The sequence below is a fragment of the Ovis canadensis genome, chromosome 22 (genome assembly GCF_042477335.2).
Source record: "Ovis canadensis isolate MfBH-ARS-UI-01 breed Bighorn chromosome 22, ARS-UI_OviCan_v2, whole genome shotgun sequence".
Classification (NCBI taxonomy): Eukaryota; Metazoa; Chordata; class Mammalia; order Artiodactyla; family Bovidae; genus Ovis; species Ovis canadensis.
In genome coordinates this window covers 64,472,868-64,497,948 of record NC_091266.1, presented here as the reverse complement: position 1 = coordinate 64,497,948, position 25,081 = coordinate 64,472,868, and the positions used below count along the sequence as shown (strand labels likewise).

At 55.1% G+C, this 25,081-nt stretch overlaps 1 protein-coding gene across 16 annotated transcripts in view; it reads left to right on the top strand.

Moving 5' to 3' along the window:
* The first annotated feature begins 285 nt into the window (after positions 1-285).
* The window catches only part of EBF3 (EBF transcription factor 3), a 126,933-nt gene continuing 102,137 nt past the window's right edge, over positions 286-25,081 (top strand). For 7 of the 16 annotated variants that reach the window (XM_069567759.1, XM_069567757.1, XM_069567754.1 and 4 more), the window contains exons 1-6: positions 8,933-9,616; positions 9,722-9,878; positions 10,241-10,304; positions 11,000-11,055; positions 14,101-14,174; positions 15,791-15,859. In XM_069567759.1, the coding sequence (XP_069423860.1) occupies positions 9,483-9,616; positions 9,722-9,878; positions 10,241-10,304; positions 11,000-11,055; positions 14,101-14,174; positions 15,791-15,859 (554 nt within the window). In that variant the 5' untranslated portion in view covers positions 8,933-9,482. Of the gene's footprint in view, positions 562-8,932; positions 9,617-9,721; positions 9,879-10,240; positions 10,305-10,999; positions 11,056-14,100; positions 14,175-15,790; positions 15,860-25,081 lie in introns of those variants that run through there. The other 9 variants (XM_069567756.1, XM_069567753.1, XM_069567748.1 and 6 more) reach the window with 3 other exon arrangements.

The following is a 25,081-nucleotide window of genomic DNA, read 5'->3' as shown; positions in this document are numbered from 1 at the left end:
GCCTGGTCCCGGCAACAGGGTTTCCCCACGGAGGGCCCTGCGTCCGGCCAGGGGCACCCCGGAGGTCCCCAACACTCCCACCGCGGCCAGCTCGGACCCAGCTGCGGCCGCGGGGCGCGGCGGCCGGTGCGGTGCGGGGCGCCCGCGGGCACCTCCTCTCGCCCCCGCTCGGCCCCCGCGCGCCGCGCCGCCGCCTCCCGCGGAGGAAGGCAGCGCGGCGCGTGCGCACTGGCGCGCTCGCGGCCCGGACCGTGGGCTCTCCCTGGAGGGCGGGAGGTGGGAAGTGGGGAGGCGCCGGGCCGCACGCCCTCCCGGCCCGCCGCCGGCGCCGCCGTCAACTCGCGGCCGGGGCGGCCCACCATGCCCGTCGAATGAGTGGCTCAGGTGAGCGCGCGGAGGCTGCCCGCGATCCCGTCGGGGTCCCCCCGCCCCGGAGAGAGACCCCCGGGAGGCCACGGGCCGGCAAAGTTGAACTTCGCGCGTCGCGGGCCCTGCGCTGGGTGGCCGAGCCGGAGTGCGCTCTCCTCGCCTGCGGGAGCGCGGGCCGGGGCTGCGGCGAAGGTGCGTGGCGGGGCTGGGGGACGCGGGGGCCCGGAACCCGGGGCTGCACTCGGGGAACTTTAGCGCCGGACCCTCGCAGCGTCGTGGCGGCCTGCGAGCACGCCTGAGGGGCCTCGCGGGTCCCCGGTGGCCTCTCCTCGAGGCCCTCCCAGGCTAGGCTGCGGAGAGCTGAGCGAGTGCCGGGAGCCCTCGGTGCGGGGGAGGCGCGCACGGGCGCGGGCGGAGACTAGGGGCTCTGGGATTCGGGTAAGGACCCGGGATTTCTCCATCTCGGCACCTCCCCCAATACAAAGTGGGACCCTTGGAGGGCCGGAGGGAGGGGTCGAAACCCGAGGTGCCCGGACGAGAACGCGGGAAGCAATTAAAACTCCTCCTTTCGGATTAACAACCAAAAATTGATCGATGTGTCAGGAATACCGCTGATTTATGAAAGGTGCTTATTTCTCTGGTATGGAGGATTTTATGTTCTCCAGGTGAAACCGAGTTCACCCAGCTCTAGCGTAGATTGATGTTTTAATAAAAATAAATAAAGGCGAAAAGCTAGCCTGGTCTTTGGGGACATCGAGTCTCAAATCGCAGAGTTAGACTAACAAATCAAATTGCATTATCTTTACATTTCATATCTTAATCGTGTGCCTAAAAATCACAAGCAAGCCGGAGAGCGCCCTCATTTCGAAAGTTTTAATATAGTGCTTAAAAGTTGGAACATCTAGCAATCAATGTTTCATAGGCAAACTGGCACAGGGAGCGCGGTGTAATTGTGATAAGTGGCAGGCGTCGCGGAGCGGGCGCGGGGCGAGCGCGGGAGGCGGCGGGAGGCGACGCGGGTTCCTCCGGGGAGAGGGTGGCGGCGGCGGCGCCCGGAGCGCGCGGCGCCCGTAGATGGCGCCCTGGCCCCACGCTAGGCTCGGGAGCCGCGCTCCGCCGGGCCACGCGCGGGCGGGGGAGCTGGCGGGGGCGCGGGGCGGGCGCGCAGCGCGAGGCTTCGCACTGGCGGTGGACTTGGACCAGGGCCGCGCGGCACAGCGCAAAAAATCTCCAGCTTATTGTTGGCGTCGTTAATTTAAGGCCTGAGCAGTATTGGGGGCGATGGGGGTCCTTGAGTCTGGGATGTCCATGGGAGCCTAGGGTCTGCCCTGGAGAGACCCCTATCTGGCTGCGGCCCTGGCCTGGTGGCCACTGCGCAGCTCCAGTCCTGGCTCTCCGCGGGCGCGAGGCCCAGGCTGGGCCCTGGGGTGCAGATACGCGTGGGTGTGGGCGAGGGTCGGCCGTGCGGCGACAAGGACGCCAAATTCAAAGCTGCCCACCGATCACTCCAGAGGGCGGCCAGGACGGTCCGGAGGCCACCCGCACCCCGCGCGGGACGCACTACCCGAGCCTGCGCCGGCTCTGCCGCCGCGGCAGCTAGTGCGCCGCGCTTTGCAATGTAAATTTCAGCGGGACAAATTGCTTATTAATAGTCTAGAAGAGAAGCGGGTTTTTTTCTTTCTTCTTTTCTTTATCTGTTTTTATTTCTGCATGCCCCCCAGCTATGCCCTGGGCAGCCTCGCCGCCCAGCAGTTTCCTCTTCATTTCAATATCCTAAAGAAAATGCAAATTTCCACAATGTGGCCTTTTTAAAAAGTTAAATTAGCAATAGCTTTAAGTGACTCCATTAGTATGGAAAACATACACGTTTAGTGTGAGAATAGCTTCCCTTTCACAGGGCTCACTCTGGACTGTACATTTAGCAGACCCTCGCATGGGGAAAGAATCTAGTCGCTACCAGCGTGTCGCCAAAGGCGCACCCCCGAGTGGCCTGCGCTGGGCTTCCGGGGAGAGATTGCCCCGACTCCGCGCGCCGCCGCACCCCGACCGCCGGCTTGGATCCCTTAGAAGTCGCGAGAATGAGGGCGAAAGGGTTTGTGCAGGCGGGAAGGGAGGCGGGCTTGACACATTTCTGTCCAAGAGCGGTGTGCTCACCCTGCCTTCCCAGCCTCTTTGTCCGGGTCCCCGCAGCTCAGATAATTAAGCGAGCGGACTGAGCGGGCCTGGCCGCTGTCACCCACCTCCACACTTTTGCGCAGGAGAAGGGATGTGTACACGCTCCCTTGAGCAGCGGCCAGGGCGTGGACGAAGGTCGGGGCAGAGGAGGGCGTCAGTGGCGTGCCAGCCTGCTCACCTGCACCCCTTGGCTCCACCACCCCAGCTCCCTTGCCTGGGTTGGCAAACCCGGTTTTCAAACCAGAATCTCTGGCAAAGTTTTGCGCTCCGTTGGCTTCCAGATGAGGTGGTGCAGTCCCGCCATGGGAATCTGGCTGCCCCGCTTCTTTAAGCCAGTGGCAGGGCGCGCCAACCCCGTCCAGGAAAGAGTTAAGATTTATGGTGTGCCGGAGAGGTCTTGTTAGGATGTAATCTGCATTTTTAAACTACTGCGTAATAAAAAGTGAGAAGTTTTGAGACACCTTTCTTGATTATACCTTTGGTGATACTTTAGGTTTTACATTTAATTTGCATTTTGTTCTTAGTGAATATTGAAGTCTTGAGTGGAGGATTGAATTTTATTAGGACATCTGGACTGACAATATCAAATCAGACGCCAGTGTCCCAAAGCATGCTAAAATTTCAGAGTTAATTAGAACGCAGTGTGTTTAATTAAAGCCAATTATAATATTTGAAATTATCTGATCGATCGGTGTTTCTGCAGTTTGGGTCTGAGGAGGTGTTGATTGGCGGACTGCGCGCGCCGTTTCGATCTAGAAACTGCTCTGGGGGAAGTTTGCTTTGTAAACTGGCGGGGCGGGCGCTCGCGGAATCCGGTCCGGGGCGCTGGCTCGGGCTCCTCCTGCCGGACTGCCTTGGGGCGCCGCTGAAGGCAGCTCGGGAAATCCCAGCTCGTTGCGAAATCTCTGTACCTTTTCGGATCCGAGGGACCCCTGGCACGCACGAGCCGTCTTTCCCCGCTCTGATGCGCCTGCCGAGCGTGTTGCGAAGAGGCAACCTTTAAGGTTGCAAGGTGCGTAGGGAGAAGCCCCACTGGCGGAGAGCGAGCGTGTGGTTTCGGATTCTCGCTCCCACGGAGGAGCTCCAGGGATTGACTCAGAATATGGGGTTAGCCAAAGTGACCGGAAGGGCCGGGGGGAAAAGTTAGGACCAGGGGAGAGGAATTAACTGTTGCCTTTCTAATTTCGCACTCTGCAAGAGCGCTCGGCATCCTCGGGCCCGCTCGGAGCTAGGCTTTCCGGGGAGGCAGTCGAGAGCGGGCCGGCTGGCGTCCGCGGCCCCCGCAGGGCTGGGCAACTGGGAGAGCGCGGTTCCCTGCGGGGAGCGGGCTCGGTGCTCGCCGCCCGGCCTTATTCCGGGTGCCCGGGCTCGTCCTGACTTTGCAGACACACGTGAGCGGCAGTTAGGACCAGGCGGCGGGCGGACGGCTCTGCGCGCTCCTGGGGTCACCGGGTCAGTGAGGCCTAGGGGCGCCGGGCGCACAGGACCCGCGGCCCCGCCGCTGCGGGCTGGCGGGGAGCGGCGGCGGCCACCTGCCCAGGCCTGGGTGGGAGTCTGGGCGGCTCGGCTCGCGGCGGCACTCTGCTCTGCTCACCCCAGGAGGCGCTGTTTGTCAAACTTGGCCGCCTTGACAACAGACGCCTGCACCTTCTCACTTGGAGTATGGAGCCCTTCTCGGTCCTTGGGGTCGGCCTGGAGGAGCCTGACCCTTCCAGAGTGACCGGGCTTGAGGAGGCGGTGAAGAGATCAGGGGTCTGAGACCGTCCGATGTTCGCTTTTTAGCTGTGAATCCTTCCAGCCAGGCCTCGCGCCTTCCAGCGCAGGGCAAAGGAGCCCGTAGGAGCGCCCCGTGTGTGCGGGGCAAGATGCCCAGTTACTTGCCTCTGAGGGCCGGCGGGAGGCACGTCCTGGCTTGGGTTCTGTCTCCACAGCCTCCCTAGAACCCCGCAGCCTCCGTCCCTGTCCAGCCAGGGGGAAGGCGCGGTCCCTGGGCCTGGAAACCTCCCCAGACTCTGGCCCGGCCCCCTTGGCGCGTCGCTTAACAGGTTGGGGTGGCCTGAGTGCGGAGCCCCGGCTTTCCCGACCTCCCCAGGCCCACCGGCCAGCTGAACCCCCCGCGGTACAAGGCTAAGCCGGGGCGCACTCAGGGGCCGTGCCCCTGACCCACACCGGGCAGGGTTTGCGAGTGCCCGTCTGTGTCACCTCGCCCCGCAGTGCGCGGGACTTCCTAGGTGCGCCCTCCCAGGATTACTGTCTTCTCCGGCTCTCCCAGCCCCTACGGCCTCCTGCTCGCCAGTGCCCAAGGTCAGTCTGGCTCTCCGCTTTCGGGTTCTTTTCCCGAGCTCTGCCTGTGGCGCCGGGCCCGGAGCGGGGCTGGAGGCCGGGTCATCGGCGCGGTCTGAGCGTGACCCCCGGGCGCGGAGGACGTGGGGGCGGGCCGCGCCTGCAGCTCAGCACTGGAGGCGGGAAAGCGAACCGCTGGCCTTCGGCGCGTGGCTCCCACTCTTTCCCGAGGGCTCTGAGGGGCACGGCCGCGCAGCCTGGGCCCGAGGACACCGGCCCTACGAGGGAGCCGCACCCGGCCGCGCCCCGCACCCCGGATTCCTCTTAGGCATCGGCTTCCAGGAACCGTGGCCCGGGCTTTTCAACGCCGGAAATGCAGTTTCTGACTCCTCGGAAGGCTGGTAGGGAGGGCGGCTGGCTCCCCGGGCTCGGCCGAGAGCCAGAAGGGGCATGCACAGAGTGCCCCCTGGACACGGGTCCAGCGCGGACTCAGAGGCCGGCCGTGCACCCTGGGACCCCAACTTGGCCGAAGTTTCTGGATGGCTCGGAGGCCGGCACCAGCCTGGCTCCCGGTCACCAGGCCCGCACCACGCGGGCGTGGAGGACCTGGGACGGGGGAGACGCGAGGGGGAAGTTCACGCCTGGCGCGCGAGGAGACGCCCGCCCCCTCCCGCGGGTGGGTAGTGGGCGCGGGCGGAGGGCTGGGCGCGCGCGCGGCGGCTCGGGCACGGCGCGGCCGGCAGGGACGCCGGAGCGGGCCTGGGCGCGGGCGCCGCGCGGTTGTACCGCCTGGCCCTGCCTCCGGTGGTGCCGCGGGTCAGCGGCCAAGCGCGGCCGCGGCCCTGCTCCCTGCAAGCCACTCCCCGAGCGGGGCTCCAGGGGCTGCGGGCGCTGTCTCTTTAAGGTCACTGCCTGCTCCGGCACGACGTGGGGAGGACAGCTGGGCACTGGCCATCTGACTGACTCCGGCGTGACATCTGGGAGCCCACTGGTGTGTGGCACGCGAAGCGCTTGATGCCGCTATTTAAATGCAAATGCGAGGGGGCTCATTGAAGCCTCTCCCCGTAAATCCGCACAAAAGGAATACTTCCCACCCTCCGAGGAGGAGGAGGCGACGGCGGCGCGAGGGCCACCCGTGCAAATCGCGTTGAGCGCGGGGCCCTGAGCGGTGGTCGCCGCCGTGGCGGCCCGCGGGGTTTCCCGCGAAGGTCAGGCCCCGCCCGGGCCGGCCCCTGGGCGTCTGTCTGGCCCCTGGGAGCGCTCTGTGCGCGGAGGCTGGACCGGCGGTAGCGGCGGGCCTGCGCGATTTCCACAGTGTCGGCCTGTCCCCCCCTCGGCGTCTCCTGCCGGGGTACTGGGCGCCCCTAGGTCCCCAGAGAGGGAGAGGGGAGGGGCAAGGCTCCCACGGGGGGCGGCGGGCGCGGGGACGCGCTGCAGCCTCTCTCTGGACATCCGGGATGGGCCTGCAGCCCCCTCCCCTCCCCGGCCTGGATGCTGGGCCCCTGGCTCCTCTCGGCCGCTGCTCCCGCCCCATCAAGGCGAACCCCTGGAGTGGGGCGAGGTGGGGGTCGAGGGCACTGCCCTCCCAGGCTGCTCCGCAGCAGGCCCGTGTGGAGACCCTGCCCGGGTGGCGAGTCCCTGTGCCCGCAGCTCGCAGCCAGCAGTGGTGACAAAAAAGATAAAGTTGGTGAATGATAAAGACCGTATTTTCCACGCTTTGGGTGCGGGACCAGATGATCTAGAAAATGAGCTGAAATGGATTCAGCCTCCGAGCCTGTTGTGAGAGCAGCTGACGCCCCCATTTCGGGCCAGATGGCTGCTGAACACAGATTTGCATTCATTTTCGCTTAATATCGTCCAAAATAGTGGGGCAGCTGCATTTGTTGTCAAAAAGGTTTAAAACCCCTTTTCTTTCTGGGGCAGGATCGTTACCTTCTGTGATGGGCTTATAGAACTTTTTTTCCCTCTTTAGTCAACAGTATCAGATTTAGAAGGATTTGTTTTTAAACCTTCTAATTTGGTAATCAGATTTAAATCGCCTTGGCGCGTGTAATCTGAATTAAAGATACTGTAAATGATTTTAAGCATGATACTTTCGTTAGAGCAAAGAAGGGGGCACCTCCAGCCTGGGCTGGGCATTTTAGGAAGTGTGCTACAAAGGAAGCATTGTTTCCTCTTTCCAACTTCATCTTTTCCGAACAGGCACTTTGCATAATCTGACAATAACGCTTGCCTGGGTGCTCGCCTTGCGTGAGCCCCCGAAGCAGCTAAACACGCAGAGACAAAGCCATGTCTCCACCCCACCCTCCGCCGCTGAGCAACTTTATTTTGCGTTGTCCCTCCACGAAGAAAGTGTTCCCTCTTCCACTGGGTTGGCTGTGGGTGGAAAGCGCTGGGCTTATTAGGAATACAGAAATTTTCTTTTAATTTATCGTGAATAGTTTCCATACACTTTGATTTAAGGTTATTAACATTCTATAGACAGTGGCATCTTTAATATGTGGCGATCGCTTCTAAAGACTAATCTCATTACCCTCAAATAGTCATAAAATATGATTTTATTATACTTACGTATTTAATTAGACGGCCGGCACCGGAATGGATTTTGAGATGGGACTGGCGCAACAGCTGTGGTAATTCACTTATCTTTGGCAATAGTCATTAACCCCCAACACCAGCAAAATAGATTGCTTTCCAGAACTGCTTTTTTCTCACCCCTTCCAAGAGGCTTGGGGGTCCCCAGATAAGGTAAATCGGACTTCGATTTTCCCGATTAATTAAAATATTAGCGTACACACACTGCCAATTCATGAAATAGGAGTGCCACCCCAGACCCGGCGTGAAGAGTCTGTCCTGCGACACACTTGCACCCTGAAACCTGTTTTTTTGTTTTTGTTTTAATCAAAAGGGCCTGATTTCTCTCGGCAGGGAAGGGCTGGGACAGCTCCTGGTCGTCCCCTGGGCGTCCCCCCGCGCCGTGTCACGCACAGGTCCTTTAGGTGGGCAGTGCTCCTGGGCGCCGAGTCCAGGCTGCAGGAGCCCGGCCGCCGGGCCCACGCGCTGCTCGCGCCCCGCTGCCCTCCCGATTCCTCGAAACCAGGTCTGGAAAGTCGCGCGCCGCGCGCTCACCCGGGCTCAGCGGCACCGAGGGCAGGACCCGGGCGCCCGCAGCGTCTGCTCGGCTTTTAGAGTGGCTGGCGCCGGGGAGGTCTGGTCACCGCGCGGGCGCGCAGCCGGACACCGGGCCCCGGGTCGCCGGAGAAGCCGGGCGCGCTTCCTCTACGCCCAGGGAGCCCGGAGCCTTCTTTGTCACTCGCTGCGCCTGAGGACAGGCCAGGGGACGGGGTCTCCGGTGGCCACGGGGAAAGAGCGCGCGCATCGGGCAGAGCCCGCCTCCGACGTGGGTGCCCCAGCCCGACACACTCGGTGGCCTCCGCCGGGGCGGAGAGCTCGAGCGCCCCGCGAGGCCCAGCCGGGGGCACATCGGCCCCCCCACCCCCCAGCAGCCTTCGGTCGGCTTGCAAACCGGGCTGAACTGCGCGCCTCCCTTGGCCGGGGAGCCCTGACCCACCCCTCCAGCCCCCGCCCCGGCCGGGTGCTCGCCCCTCCAGCCCCCTGTCTGCGGCCTGCCGGCTTCTACCCGCCTCCCGCTCTGGGCCGTCCCGGGGCGACCCGCGGCCCCTGGCGTGTACGGCCGGCGTCTGGGCAACTGGGGGCGCCCCTGCGTTTTACCCTCTCCTCCCCGCCGTGCTTTGACTTGTGTGGCTGATGTCGGGAGGAGGGGTTGAGGGGCCGGGCTGCAGCCGCGCACTGCCTGTCTGTCTGCTTTGGAGACTGATTTGGGCGAGGAGAAACTTCCTTGGCGGCGGGTGGGCGCGAGGAGCCGCGGCGCGCGGCTGGGGGCGGCGGCGGCGCTGGGCGGCGGCGGGGCTCGCGGGGCTCGCGGGGCTCGGGCCGGCTCGCGGCGCCGTCAGGCAGTCAGTCGGCGAGCGCGGCGGCGGCGGCGGCGGCGGCGAGGGGCGCGGCGAGGGGCGGCCGCTCCCATATATGGCGCAGGCGCCGCCCCCCGACGTCACCCTCTGACAGCGCCGCTCCCGGGGGCTTCGAGTTTTGGCTCCCGGGAAAGGGTCCATTCCTCGGGGAGAGAGGGCTGAGTTTTGTGCGCCTCCGTCCGCTGCGCGCGCCGCTCCAGGCCCCGCCGCGCCCCGCCTGCGCCCGGGACTGCGCCGCGGCACTCACTGCCCCGTTTATTTGTCTTTGGAGCAGGCGGGCCGCGCCAGAAGCGGGCGATCCCGCAGTGCCCTGCAGCCGCGGACGCCGCCTGGCTAGGATGACACCACGTTGAGCGCGCCTGCAAACAACAACAACAACAACAAGCGCCGCCGCGGCCACCGCGTCCTGCTCCTCCGAAGCGCCGCCGCCGCCGCCGGTGGAGCCGCCGGTGGAGCCGCCTCCGCGCCCCCGGCCGTCCGGAGCGCCCAGCCGCCGGTGTATGTCGCGCCTGCCCGGGACGGGCTGAAGCCGGCGGCGGGCCGGACCGCAGGCGCCGAGCAGGGCCAGCGCGCCCAGGGCAGCCGCCTGCCGCCGAGCCCCCCAGCGCCGCTGCTCGCGGAAGTGCTTTCGGCCGGGAGCGGCGGCCGCCGCCAGCAGTTTTCATGTTTGGGATTCAGGAGAATATTCCGCGCGGGGGGACCACCATGAAGGAGGAGCCGCTGGGCAGCGGCATGAACCCGGTGCGCTCGTGGATGCATACGGCGGGGGTGGTGGACGCCAACACAGCCGCCCAGAGGTACGTACCGGCCGCCCCCGCGCGCCCCGGGCCCGGCCCCGCCGGGTCCCCGCGGCCGGCCGGCGCCGCGCTGCTCACCGGGCCGCTGTCTCTTTCCTCCCGCAGCGGCGTGGGGCTGGCGCGGGCGCACTTCGAGAAGCAGCCTCCTTCCAACCTCCGGAAGTCCAATTTCTTCCACTTCGTGCTGGCGCTCTACGACAGGCAGGGGCAGCCGGTGGAAATTGAAAGGACCGCTTTCGTGGACTTTGTGGAGAAAGAGAAAGTAAGTCACACACACAGTCACACCCTGCGGCTTCCCAGAAGTGGGAGGCAGGCGGTGCCCCCGCGCGGTGGCCCCGGGTGCCCCCCTCGGCGGCGGGGACGGCTCGGCCAGGCGCCCCTGCCGCCGCCACGTGCGGCCGACCGGGCCCGCGGAGGGCTGCGCAACTTCTCTGCGCCCCCGGACTCACTCCGGGCGAGGAGGGCGCTGGGCTTCCAGCAGGAAAGTGACATCAGCGCGCTGCTCCCGGCTACGAGTCCTGCCTTGTGTGAGGCCGAGGGGCCTCGGTCGTGGAGGGGGACCGAGTGCGGTGGCCGCGCCGGACGCCAGGCGCACTAAACGCAATTGTTTATCGTTACTTTCAGGAGCCCAACAACGAGAAGACCAACAACGGCATCCACTATAAGCTCCAGTTGCTCTACAGCAACGGTAAGTGGCGGCGGCTGCGCCTGCATTCCCGCCCCGCTGGCTCGCTCGCTCCTTTTCCGCGATGCTTAAAGGACGTAAAGATTTCGAGATTAAAATGACACGGATGTAAACACGAAATCTTCTCATGGCATAGAAGGAAAACAAAACATAAACGATCAATAAGTCGATGGCACTTCACATGATTAACCGGTCCGGCTTGAAGTAGAAAGTAAAAAGGGGATCGATGTGAGCGCCAGCAGAACATCACTTTTAAGTGACTTTTTTCAATTTTGCAAATTAATGTTAATTATTGAGATGGGGGTAGCTCTGTACACCGAGCACAGCTTACTTCCTGTGCACGGATTTTTAAAAAATCCTCGAGAGACACTAGAAAGAGTTGAGACTCTCGCTTAATTTCCATTTTGTGCTTTCTGTTTTCTAAAAATAAAGGAGCACATGGGCCCTCCCGGTTCAGCAACCAGGCCTGCTCTCAGCCAGGCAGAGTCCTTTGCCCCTTTCAATGGAAACCCTAAGAGTCTCAAGGTTCTTAATTAAGAAAAAAGAAAAAACGAGTGACTGGGTTTTCTTTCCTGCCCCTGAAAGGCATGCCTAAGTTTTGCTGCATCACCGCAGCAGCAGTCCTGAGCTGCCCACTTCCTGTGCCCCCGAGTGCCCTCGATGAAGTCCTGATGAGAATTTGTCCCTGTTTCTTGCAGGAGTCAGAACCGAGCAGGACCTGTATGTTCGCCTCATAGATTCAATGACCAAACAGGTGAGAAAGTTGAAGCCTCTTGCACTAGTTTTCCCTGCTCGGCTGGGGCTGTCCTGGAGTTTCAGGGAGGAGAGGGCTGACAAATGGATCTGGTGTATTTGTTTCTCATTTAGTCTTCTTGACATGCTAATAAGAATTCGCTATTTATTGGGATAAATGAAGCGATTGGTGAAATAGTTTATGTTGTCATTAGAACAGGACATATATGCTTTATTAAATGGCTTGTGATTGGAGTCAAATTCTGTCTTAATTAATCATGGTAATTAATATTTGACAGAAAAATTTCAAGATCTCTCCCTTGTATATTTTTAAACGTTTCTCTCTCTACTTGGAATCATTTCATTGATTTTTCCCCCCTGTAACAAAGGCAACTAACTCCTTTCCAAAGCCCATTGAGTTGGAGTTGATTAGTTCATTTTTTTCTCCTTTCCAGTGTGATGGCCTCCTAACAGGAGGCGTGTATTTGGATTTAAAAGTTAAATGTGTTGGGGTGAAAAGTCACCTTGTTCTCCTCTAGTCCATCTTCACCTCTCAGCCCCCCAGCTCCATAATTCAAACTCTGAGCTCCAGGGGTCACCCAACCCCGTCCACTGCTCTGGGGGCAGCGTCTCATCCTTTCCCACTCTCTGTCATACCTTGTAAATAGCATAATTACAAGCAGTTCCTTATTAAATTATTTAACTTGTCTTGGTCAACTTTTCCCATCATAACCTGGCTGTCAGTCGTGTGATTAAGTGCAGGAAAGCGCTTCGTTGCTTTTTGACGTTGTGCAGTCTTGGGCTGGTTTTGTATTGCATGGTATGTTGTTGCTTAGTTGTTTTCAAAAGATTTTCTCCCAGTTTTCTTAAAATAGCGCTGGGGGAGGAGGCCAGTCCAATTCCTCAGTGAAATCCACTTTGCACAGGTTGATTTAAAATATGCTTCCAAACTGAGCTTCACACTTAGAAATGAAAGTGGCGTCTTCCGTTTTGATGTTAACTTTAAGAATTGTGAGCCAAGTGGAAAAGAACTCTCTCCTCCTTCTTGCAGCCCAGCACACATGCTTCCTACTGTCTGTAGGGCAGTTAGTTTTCAGATTTTACTTCCCTTTGAAAAAGTTTGTCCTTACCTAGGCAGCAAGCTTGCTGGATTTTAGTGTCTGCAGTGGTAAAACAGTGTGGTTTTCTCTTAGAGTAAAACAGATCTGACAGGTAAACTATGGTCTTTCCGACAAAGGCAGTGGAGGCGGTGTGCCCTTGGGTAATTATTTCACTGGGATTCAGTGAAGCCTCTGGAACTCCGGCTCCGCGTGGACAGGGTGCTTTTATTTCCTTTGTATATAAGGGCTGAATGTTTTGGGAAATCGCTGTGTTCTAACGAAGAGGTTGATGCAGGCAGCGCTGAGTTTATGCACAGAGGAGGAGGAGGTTTCCGTTTTAAGTGCACTTTTATTGTTCATTTATCCCGTACCTTTGCAGGATAAACAGTTGAAAATAAAGGCATTTAATCTCCTCTCACTGACGGAGATTGGGGGGGCAGGGGAGAGAAGGAAAGAAATAGCCCAGTAACTGATCAAAGAGTCAATGGCGCTGAACCGACAGTTTATGGATTTCTGTTTGTGCTACAAAATAAAAAATAAATCAAATATAAATACGGGGATCCATCCGAGGACGAGCCGCGCTCTCAGAAGTGCCAGCGCCCGCCGCGGCCACGCGCCCCGAGCCCCAGGCGGCCCGGCGGCCTGCGGTGATACCGTCACCGCCTCGGTTTCCAGCCTACCGGGAGGGAGGCGCTGGGAGAGGGGCTCGTGGGAGAGGGGCTCGCTGGGAGAGGGGCAGCCCCGGGCTTCCTCGAGAAAGGGCTTTATCCGCCTGGAAGTGGACGGAAGTGTCAGAAGTCCCGGGGAGGTTGGAAGCAATTTCCAGATCGTTTTCGGTGGGCGGGGGCGGGAACTGGAGCTAGGACTCCCCTCCCTCTTCCGTGGAATTTTCTGCGGGGGAACTTGCGGCTCCCGGCCCCCGCCCCCGGCCCCTCCCCCAGTGGCCTTTTCCCCTTTCTTTTTTTTTTTTTTTTTTCCAACTCTGTTTTTGGGAGGCCGGCGGTGGGGCAGGCGCGGGCGGCCCCCGGCACGGGTTCCTGGCGGCGAAGCCGGGCTGAGCGCGGTCGTGAGCGCACCTAGGGCTTCGCACCATCTGGCGGAGCCTCTGCTCAAAACCCAGCAGAGCGTGTGTGCGCAGACACTGCCTTTTTACCCGAGAAAAATCATTGTTAGCAGTTTCAAAATAAACACCAGATTGGCCATTAGCACTTTCTTTGCAAATATCATCCGGCGAGGAGCACGTGGCCGCGCGGGCCCGAGCGCCCCGGGGGCCCCCAGCCCTCCTGCCGGGCGCCCGCCAGGCCCGGCCCGGCGCGGCCACGTGCGGCTGCAGCGCCCGGGTCCCCGGGGCTGCCCGCCGCGGGCGGAGCTCGGCCGTGGCCAGACGTTCGGGCGGCCCTGCGGGCTCGGGGCGGCGGCGGCGGCGTCCGATTCGGGCAGCCCACGCAGGCGCCGGGGCTCGGAACGCAGGGGGCGGCCGGGCGCCGGACTCTGCAGCCCGGAGGGCGCGCGGGGCAGCCCTTGACACCAGGCAAACGGCTGGCCGGGCGGCTCGTCTCCGCTTTTTTAGTCCTGGAGCGCTCTGATCCGCTTCTCCCCCCCACGCCGATCGGAACTCGGGGTAGATAGTGACCCGAGGACCCTGCCCGGCGCCGGCAGCAAGGGGCCGGTGCCCTCGCGCCCTAGCTCCCTGCGCCAGGGCCTCGGCCTCCGTCTCCCGGCCCGAAAGCGGTCGGCGTCCTCCCGAGCAGAAGGCCCCGCGCAGGCCCGGCGGGGGCCCAGGAGAGGAGGCCGCCTCGGCCTAGCCAGGCTCGGGTGACCCCGCCGGGAGGGCGAAACTCCCCGGACGCCGCCTCCCCTCTCCCGCCGTGCACCTGCCGCCCGCGAGGCCCGCAGAGCCCGGGGGGCGACGGGGCGCCACCGCCGCGGGCGCCGCGTAACCCCGCCTCTGCTTGTCGCCCGCGCAGGCCATCGTCTACGAGGGCCAGGACAAGAACCCGGAGATGTGCCGCGTGCTGCTGACCCACGAGATCATGTGCAGGTGAGCCGCGCGGCGGGGCGCCCGCTGCGCCCGCAAAGGCCGCGCGTCCAGGCGCCGCCACCCCGCCCCGCTTCGGGACGGGCGTCGATTGAAATGCAATCGGGCCGCGCGCGGGTCGCCGAGGAGCCGGGCGCATCGACCCCCGGGTGATGGCGACCGCCGCGGCCCGCGGCCCGGCGGAGCGGATTAATATGCGGGCCGGGGGAGCGGATTAATATGCGGGCCGTGTCGCTGCCGTGTGGTCAGAAAAGGATCACTGGTCCTCGGCGAGGCGTCTGTCCGAGAAGCCAGGGAGTCAGAGCGCGCTGGAACCGCTTCCCTCTCTTCCCTCCCCAGCGCTCGCAGCCCGAGATACGCGATTGTCTGTTATTGATAGAAAGGAAACACTCCTGTACTTATTATAGAGCTCGTGTATGTGAGAATTGGATTGCGATTCTGTCAGTTAACCTCTTTCCCAGAGCAGCGAGGCATCGTTCATGTTAGATAGCTCGCACGTTACTGGAGATCTCTGTCAGAAGAGCAATTTCCCACCTGTTTTTTTTTTTTTCTAACTACCACCAGAGTTTCACCCCTACATGGCAAATAAAAATGCATCATTGACTTTGTATGTGCGGCATGTGAAATATAGTTGCCGGGGATGATAAGGACCTACTTTGCAGGCGCGCAGGCTACAGTAGCAGGCCGCAGACTCTGAGGGGCATACTCCGCCTGGCTACGACGCCTCTTGCCTCAATGCCATTTCTGAGCAGACATATTGTTACAGCGCTAATATACAAAAGCTGACTTTTTCTCATATCAGGTAATAAATATAAATTACAACCAATAAAGTGGAATTTCTTTATTATCCACTTCTGCATGTACTGCAATTAACATAGAAAGCGCACAGATGTGATTTAAGCTCTAAGTGGAAGACTGTAGACTTTCTTTAATCACTTTAGCTGTCAGCTTTAAAAGGCTTTATATACTTTGCCTACCATATGGTGTTAATTTAGCTAATTTAGACATGTAACCATTATACAAGTATGCTTTTTTAAAATGCAAGAAGCATAACATTTTTGTTTCATTTCTGCTTTAATTAAAGTTTCAATAACTGGAGTTAAGGTAGGCTTAAAGAAGGAACAATAGAAGTTTCTGATAGATTGATGCACGCTTTTGTGGTTATAATTAATAAATGCCCAAAAGAAATATTGGTTGAAGGTGGCATCTTGCATCTTTTCCAGAAATAACAGCTTGACAATTAGAGGTAAACAAAAGCTGAAGCTGTGAAAAGTTATTCCCAAGCCTCCTGCCTCCCCTTCTCCTCAGTTCATTGCAAAGACAAACACCGACCACGTTTTCCATATTTTAGCATCGCAATTTATATAGTAGCTCAGTACCCTCCTGGTATTAGCAGATCCACTCAACTTTGCTCCTTCCGGTAGAAAGTTACATCACAAGTTGAGCTGCAGAGCACGTGAACTCGCTGGGTTTAAATGTGCCAAACCGCTTGGTAGGATAACTTATTTTCTTGACTCCAACCGCTTTACTGTCAGACTTCAAAAAAAAAAAAAAATTACAAGTCAGGCGTTAGAGGATGAAAGGTGTATTAAAGCCACTGTTTACTGTTATTCCCACAGCCGGTGCTGCGACAAGAAGAGTTGTGGCAATAGAAACGAGACACCCTCAGACCCTGTGATCATTGACAGGTAAGGATGACTGCTTTATTTTTCAAAACAAAACCGTAGCCGCAACAAAACCCATGGCCTGGCTTGGGTTCCAGTTGCTCCTTGCTTTTGAGTCTGGTGTTGAGCTCATCTCTCGCGTCGCACCATTTGTTGTCTGCGTGTGTTATCATGCACAGGTGGGTTGACTTGGAAACCTGGTGGCTGGCTCTGTGGGGATTCAGTAATTGCTTGCGAGTTGTCAAGGGAAGCAGTTTCATCTGCCGCTGCTCTCACTGTGAGGAGCACTTTATGCCTAGAGACTTTCTGGCTTTAAACCCAGAGATATGTCATAAAATGCTTTTTGCTAATTTGTTAACAAGTATTTCATTTTTACATTATTATTTTTTTTATCTCAGATGATAGCCCAAGTTGAGACTTGGGTGGTGTTCCTGTTGTAATTGTTGCCCAGTGTTAGAATGAATTTAATCTGCTCTCAATTAGTTGCAAAATGTCTCCTAATTTTTTTCCAATTGTGGCTGTCGTTTTATGTCAAGTAGCAAATATGTAACTAACAAACCAAAGTTGTTATAATTGAAACTAATTGCACATGCTGGTTACATTCTCCAGCATTAATCTCCGTAACTAGATTAGCTGTATGCATCCTTTACGTTAGCTGCTCTTCATCTCGCTGTTTATCATCTTCCTTGGGCAATGCTGCATCCGTTTAGGACCCTAATCATTAGTCCTCATAGCACTAATGTGTGTTTGGGATTGCTTTTGAAAAACAACAGAACCACCACCACCCTCCTCTTCCAGCCCAAATCACTGGGGTTTCAGTGACCTAGGAGGGGGAGGAGGATTTCTTTCTTCCCAACAATGGGTGACAGCGAAAGGCCCAGTGTGTGAGTGACTGCAGATTTTGAAACTGGTACCCAAGTCGAATAGATGTTAGATGTGTACATAGGACACCACTTTTGTGAAGCAGAGGTTCAGACTGTTTTGAAGAAGGGTTGAATTTCAGCAGCTTTCATTACAAAGTTATCTTTTGATCATGAACTTTGCTGTCCAGTGTCTGAAAAATTAAACCCGGAAAACTCTATGAGTTAAGCCTAAAGAAATATGCGCCACCAGTGGAGAGCAATGCTAATGTTTAACTAGCTGGAATAGCTGTTTGCTTAGTGGAGAATGTTCGGTATCTGACAGAAGGGACAGCTCTCTTATTAGTAATCAAATAGGGTTGACCAGTTGTGGCCGTCACTCAGGCAATTGAGAACAAGTTCAACACTGTATAGGACTCGAACTACAGAAATCAATATAATTATATTTGTTTTCAGTGTTGTGGCTATGGAAATTATACGGCCTTGGAGTGTTGTGACTGAATTTATTTTATTTTTTTGAATGGCAAAAAGTATTTGAGCAGCTATTGGAATCTTGTCTGAGTATAACATGCTTGAAAGGGCAGTGTGTGTGTGCTCGAAATGCAGGATGGTAAAGGGTTTCATCTTTTGAGTTTTCGTCAATTTGTGCTGTTTATACATTATGAAAAGATGACTTGTCTCTAACTCGTGAGGTTTTAGCACGGCATGGTAATGGAGTAGCCATGTTGACTCAACTAACAGTTTGGATGCTGCGCGTTTGCTTCAAAATCACTTTTGGTTTATGCGACGTTCAATCACTTATTGACTGTTGATACTGAATGACTCTTGATACTGTTTTTATCACATGATGGAAACAACTTCCTTAGATATGCAGAAATGCTCTCTTCAATTCTTGTCTGAATAAATGCTGTCTTATATTTGGTTAATTAAAATATGTGCGGAGATTACTGATAGCTCTCTAACCTAAGAGAGGTATGTGATCATTTGATATTCTGGAAGCATGAGAGGAGGCGAAAAATGTAAAAACATTTGGCTAATGGGTTTACCAAGTTTATTTGAATAAGGAGGATTGCAGCTCCATTTACGCCAGGCATAAATGCTTTGGAGGTCTTAATTATTGATGAAAAATCTGCTCTGCTTCTAAATTCCAAGATATGACAATTTTATAGGAATTTTAATCACCTTCCATGGTAGGGATTTTAAGGTAAGGATAGCTTTATGTAATGACAGAATGTGCATTTTTAGCATTCTTAAGAGAGCTGTCACTCATCATGACAAATACCGTTTGCATTTTGTTGCTTGATGTAAATCTTTGTGAAATGATTGTAGTTTTGGCACAGTCTCCAGTTTCAGGCGTATTTCTAGGGGGCGGAAAACGAAGAGTTTAGTGTTCACTAGGGCAAGTTGTGTTAAGCAGAGAAAGAAAAATACCAATAGGAGAGAAATATCTTCAGAGTGATGTAGTTTTTTGCAACTGAGATGCGTTTCAGTTTCATAATGATAATCATTTCTGTGGCGTGTGTGTTGCCTCCTGAAATTAGTTGTTCATGTTGAGTTCTAGCCTGGGCTTTCTCTTGAGTATTGCAGAGTAAAATACCCCATCAGGTTGGTGAGTCAGTCTACAGGTCCCCGTCAGCAATGTCATCACTTGGTTAGTTGGCTTAAAAAAGAATTATATACAATGTGCTTTGCTGGCTCCTCGTGGCCTTTGGATACATTTAGCAGGTTCTGACCAGATAAGGCATATTTGTCCTGAGGATATAAACCAATAATTCCAACCTGAATTGAGATCAATGGGCCCACATTCGTTCTAACCCACACCAAGCCTCTTCCAGCTCGTTGAGACTGCTTGTCTGTGTTATGAGAACAGAGAATGGGCTTCTCGCTCTGACAGGGAAATCACGTTCTATAGACTCTGATGCCTTAAGTCAATTAATTACACAATTCAGTTTAGTTATCTTTTAGAAGCATTAAATCCTCACGAGCAGCATGGAAGACCTCTCTGTCAAAAAGAAGGAGGGTGGGAATGAGGATATTTTACATTACAAAACCCTTATAATTTATGGTGAAGGTTTCACTTATGTTAACTGTATTTTTTCTCATAAAACAGTGCCTTTTTTTTATAGCTTCACAAATATAATTATGTGGGGGGTGTATTTAAAACAATGTAACAACTGATAGGGTAAAAGCGAAACATAGCATTGCAAAGTCAAAACAGGAGATGCTGTAGAAGCAGCAGCTGGGTAGATGGTGGTGAGGTGCAGAGAGCCAGATGCAGGGAGGCAGAGGCACGTGTGTGTGTGTGCGCGCGCACACTTGCACATCCATGCACACAGCCTCCCACGTGTATATGCATGTGTGCACACCCATGCACGCACCCACACATGTGTATGTATGTGTGTGTATGTGCACACGCCCATGCACGCATACCCTCATTTATGGATATACCCCGTGTGTACGTGCACGGATCTATACACACATATTTTTTTTAGGGTATTGCTGAAAAGGGTGGGAGTATCATTTTCCTCATGGAATAATGTTTTCTGGGAAAACACAAAAGCAGATGGTCTTCATTAGGAACACCCATTGTCCGCAGATCACAACTATGAGCAGATAAATCTCTCCTGTTTCAGCCGTACATTCCAAGGCCTGTGAATGATTACAGGATGTTGGTGTAGCTGCTAAACCAGAACCACGCTCTGCCTCCCGCCCTCCTCCCGTGCCACCCCGGTGTCTCCTGGACCCTCTGTGAGCGCCAGGGAGGGTCCACGCGGCCGCCTCCCCTCCTGGGCTGGACCGCACTGGAGCAGAGGTGCAGGGTCCAGCTGTTGCCAGGTGGAGAGGCCGGTCAGGGGGGCGGCGGGGACGTGGGTCGCACACCGTGTGCTTGCTCGGCGGGGCGGGTCCAGATGGTGTTGTCTCCGGCGCCCCACTCGCTGGCATCTCTGCGGCGGGCAGTGCCCCTCCCCGGTAAATCTGGCATGGGCCTATGGAGTTTTCGAGACTTATCATTCCAAGTCTGTCCTACTTTCCTGTCTGGAAGCCAGACATCTGTTTATCCCATTTTCTTTCATACAGAGTTTGGAATAGCTTTAGTTTGAAGGGGGTGGGGGGGAGTTTTGTCATATTTAACAGCTGTTACAAAATTTCAACCCTGTGGGCTCTGAAAATACTTTTCAGCTGACCTCAGATTTTTTTTATACATAATTGACACTGGGCTGGAGAGAAATATTATTGACTTAACCTCTCATTGTCTGCGATTTCACATGGTCTTTCGCATGCGCTAACTGGCCGCGCGTTCAACTGCCCCCACCGTCCAGCAGCCCTCCGGAGCCTGCCTTTGATTCATTTACAAGTTTTAGGTTTACACCTTTAAAGGGATGGCAGAACGGTAGCCGAGGACCCGATCGGAGGTTCTCTTTCTTTCTCTCTCTCTCCCTCTCTTTTCTTAGTCAACAGTGTTTCCTTTCACTTCCTGTCACAAAGGTCAAAGAGAGCCGACCTCTGCTGGCAGCGGTCCTCGCTGAATTATTCATGGCATTGACTTTTCGTCAGCACACACAGTTGTGCTCTGGGACATTTTATTCATTTACCTCATTTAAGGCGCCTTTCTGCACCTGTTCAAGTATTAATATCATGTAATTTGGGCCTAATGCCGATTTTGCTGAACACTCATTATATTTTTTATTAGCTATATTTCCAAACGATTATGTATGATTATTACCAAGCCTTACAAACAGCACCGGGCTATTCCCTAGCCCCTTACATCTTCTTGTCAGGCTGTTTTCAGAAGCGGGGAGGATAAACATTTGACCAGTCCCAATGTTTTTATTCCTTCTCCATCTCCAAGCGGAGAACTTAAGGCTCCCTCCCTCATGGCTTTGCACGAGCGTGATTAAATCCAACTCCGAGGGAGCTGTACAAATGCCAGCATTTATAAGGTCAACGCTTTTGTTAAAAATGCTATGTAAATGAGGATCTGCAAAAAGGGACATTAAATAAAATTAAATTCATTGTCTTCTTTAATGTCATTTACATTTTGGCTAAGCCCCGGCCTGTCAAGGAGGATTTTAAAAATAATTTTAATTACACATCATTTAGGGATCCAAGGTTTTCTAGGCAGTAGCATTTGGATAACCTGCAAAACGGAGACTGTTTATTAACTTCTTAAACGGCAGCTTGTCATTTCATCTGCATACGGCAATGAAAACAGTGTAGTTTGGTGTTAATTTCTCCTTCTCGGTTTTCTGAAGGATGTGAGTATAATTATCAGCCGGCAGGCTTGGGATCCTCGAGTCCTTCTCTGGATCTTGGCTGTGTGTTTGAGACGCTGTTTGGTCCAGGATCTGTTTTAATACATTGGAGCTTCAGCGAAGGAAAAATATTGGCTAGAAATTTGGCAAGGTGAAAACACACTTTGGATGAGTGGACGTGGCTACAAAGAATCTGATTTTGCCTGGCACTGGCCCCATTTGGCTTCTCGGCGCTCAGGTGTGAATGGCTGTTTTATTCCCTGGCACACTAGCGGAGAGAGGCAAAAAGTTCAGCATGCTCATTCAGCCTTTAAACATTTTTTTTCCCATAAACTTCTGAAAATAAACAGAAAAGGAAGAGCCGCATTATTGAGCCACAATGACATGCTTTCATTTCAACGGGGAGACACCAGGAACAGTCCCCACTTTGTATGTTTTCTCCCTGGAAGCACAGAGATTAGAGAGTTGACATCACACACGCTAGGTCTGAGGCTGCCCGCCACTGTATGCCAGCGTGCACTCGCCGGCCACGGCTGGGCAGCCACCGCCAGGCCTGCATCTCTGGTCGAGGCCCAGGAGGCCTGCAGAGATTTATGGCCGCCTGGCTTGGCTAAGGACTCCATGGCCAGGCCCGTTGAAGGCCGGGTTTTAAAACCAGCCACACACCCATCAGGACTTCCGCAGCACTCTGAAGCAGCCCTGATGCTTGTCTGACTGTGCAGGGAGAAGCTGCCTGCCGGGAGCCGGTAGGAAGATACACGGGCGAGGGGAGGGGCCGGCCCAGGGCTGTCAGAAGCTATAGTCCAGGAGGTATGTTGACGCAAGCCATCCCGCGCCTCTGCGGCAGGCTTATCAGGTGAAAAGCAAAGATATCGCCAGTGCCTGTAATTGTGTTAGGATGGTTTGGATGAATTGGATTACCTTATGGAAAGCTGTCCAAACTCCGGGTGCTGTTACGCATGCTTACAGGAAGCAAATAATTACTCTCTGTGCACCAGAAGATAATTGGGGCTGGCCAGAGGCCTTCTCGTGCTGTGAAGAAAGCGGGAGAGGCTGGCCTTGTCAGAGCATTTAGGGTTGCCCGGGGGAGAACGGGGACCCTGGCCTCAGAGAGGTGGTGCCCGTGGATGAGGTGACTTTCGGTTACCTTTCAAAGGTGGTGAATAATTGATCAGAATTCAAACTCACCGTGGCAATGGGAGGCACGTTGCAGGAGATAAAAATCCCCAGTTCTAATGATGGAAATTGTCGTTCCAGACAGGAAGTGATTGACAAGTCGGGGTACAGGAAGTGAAAACTCAAGGAGCTTAACCTGTACTTGGCAAAGCTTCTGGAGCTTACACTCGGAGAAAATGAAAACCATTCACTCCGTCACTGCGCCGGCACACAAGTGCCTCTTGTTTGTTTATCTTCGGAGCAAATCTCCCAAAAATGTTTGTGGTCAAAACTCTATATAATGAGACATTATGCTGGTATTATTAATGCTTTCAAATAAAAATATGGCTATAATTTAGGAAAATAAGCAGAGGAATTTTATGTGTTATGGGTTTTCTCGGTCGTATTTTATAAGCTCCTCAGACTTGGGGGTAACTAGCGTTCATTAGATTGTAGAAGCCGGAGAAAACTGTTTGCAGAACTGTTGATTGAGAGAAATCAGTGTATCTGTCAACCTAATACATGGTGTGGGTTTGCAAACAGTTCGGTGCAGAGGCTTGGATGTGGGGGGTGGGGGTGCAGGTAATAGGGCAGCTCTTTCGTATTTTGCTTGTTTTTGAATCTCTCATTTCCCCTTCCCTTTAAAAACAAAACCAAATGAAAAATATCCCTCTGTAATGCCTTCGCTGGAAGTTGCTCGGCTAGAAAATGCTCAAAATGCACGCGGGGCCGTGGTGCCAGAGTGGATGGCCGGCACCCTCAGAACAGCGGAGCGGGGGTGGGGGGCGCCTGGCTTCCCCAGTAATTCACGAGGAAATGAGTTTAACATGTGCGGAAAGGCAGGGGCTCCAGGGGTGGTGGTGTAGGACCCGGAGCCCAGGCCCCGCTGGCGGAAGGAGTCGGCTCCAGACAGTCTCTGCCGTGCGCGGGCCGAGCGGCTCGCGCATCTGGGGAGGGGCCCGCGCTGCCCGAGGCCGCGGCCGCGCCCCCGCCCCGCCCCGCCCCGCCCCCTCCCGCGCCGCCTGGGTTTTCTGCCCGTTGCTTCGCTCTGAGCAGAAAGCAGTTGAGGGCAGGGTGCCGTGTTAAAGCACCCAGGCGAAAGCCTGGGCAGTGATTAAGGGCCTGAAAAACGTGTGCCCTTGTGATGACGGATTCCCCGAGCTGGGGGAGGGAAGCCGACCTGCACCGTCCAAGCCTGCCATGCGGGGACGGGGTCACAAAAATGAGCAGTCTGGATGCTGGAGGGGCCACCTGAGGGTGACTGAAGTCTGTGCACTGCTCGTGTGGGATTCGATGATGGGCAGAGTGGGCGGCAGGCCACCTCAACTCTGGGCTGAAACAGGGCCCGTGCAGAAAAACCCCTGGGTGGGGGGAGGGCACCCCGTTTTATTTTCAATAGCATCCTACAAAAGCCCTTTGACCCAGGGGAGGGGTCGCGGATGCAGTCCTATTGAGGAGCGCGGGTTCCTCTTTAAGGGTCCTTAAAGTTTTCCAAGATTCTCAGCGTCGGGGGCTGTGGTCGATAGGTGCCCGCTTGCTGTTCTGCCAGCTTCATGCAGATGCACCTTCTAAGGTGTCATGGCTTAGAACCACATGTCCAGCTCCACAGAATGACCTCCCGTGGCCAGGCAGAAAGCCAGAGACACAGGCCGATGCCAGGGAGCGGGTGGCCGTTGGGTAGGACACTGAACCCACGCCCGCCCCAGGGATGGTCCGTGCCAAGCCAACCTTTCTTCCTCTGCACTTGACTGTGGATTCCCAAGTGCTTTGACAATATTTTTAGAAGAACTTAATAGGCTTTATTTTTTAGAGCAGCTTTAGATTTGCAGAAACATGGGCAGAAGTTAGACCCCCGTATTAAGACCCCCCTTCTCTCTTGGTGCCATCTTGCCTTAGGTATGTTTCCACAGTGGCTGAGCCAACGTGGATATGTTGTGACTAAGTCCATAGTTTACATTAGGGTTTACTCCGGGTGTTCTATATCCTGTGACTTTTGACAGACGCCTGGTGCCGTGTGTCTGCTATTGTAGTCTCCTGCAGAATCATTCCTTTCCTTGCCCTAAAGATCCTCCGTGCTGGCTCTCTGTCCCTCCCTCCCCTCCCCTCCCAGCAACCTCTGATCTTCTTGCTGTCTCCATAGTTCTTCCTTTTCCAGAAAGTCATACTTTCCAACTGTAGGCTGGAATCCTGCAAGCATGCTGCCTTTTCAGACTGCCTTCTTTCACTTAGGAAGGTACATTTAAGTTTCCTCCATTTGTTTTTGTGGCCCCAGAGCCACTGCAAGACTTTATGAATTTCCCTTTTTTCTTCTTCTGAAAGATTTCTGGACAATGTTTTTCCTTTCACTTGCTGTCTGGGCGTTTTGGGGAGGAACTCCTGAGCCTATGGCAGTACATAGCGTTTTGACGTTTGGATGTTGTTTATGGACTTCTTGTCATTTTGGAAGTTTGCATGTCCCGCCCTGTGTTTAAATGAAATAGTTGACTCCTTTTTCCAAAGAAATGACAACATTTCAGCTTTTCACCGAGAAGTTACTGACATGACATGACTCAATTGTGCTTATTTTCAAAGTTGTTTTTCCCCCTAAATAATTTTTTGGAATATTTAAATGACACAGGCCACAGAAGGAGAATGGTGAAATTATTGGGAAAGCAGATGTGCTACACTGTGGCATAAAAGGCAGAATGAATTCAGCCCTGAGTGTAGTTGTTGGCTTTTTTGGTTTAATAAATTAAACTACAAATTTTCCTAATTGCCAAACAAAATGTTAGGCCGGCTTTAGCCATTGCTGTCAGTAAAACACAACATAAAGCGTGCTGAGAGTTATATGTGGTATTTAATACGAGACAGAGTAAGGCAAGGGTTTTTATGGTTAAGTATGAGTTCACACCCACAGCATTTGTTTCGCATTAGGAAGGGTTTGTAAATCAGATCAGTGCGCGGGGATGGGGTGGTCCCGGCAGCCTCCCCATGTCTCC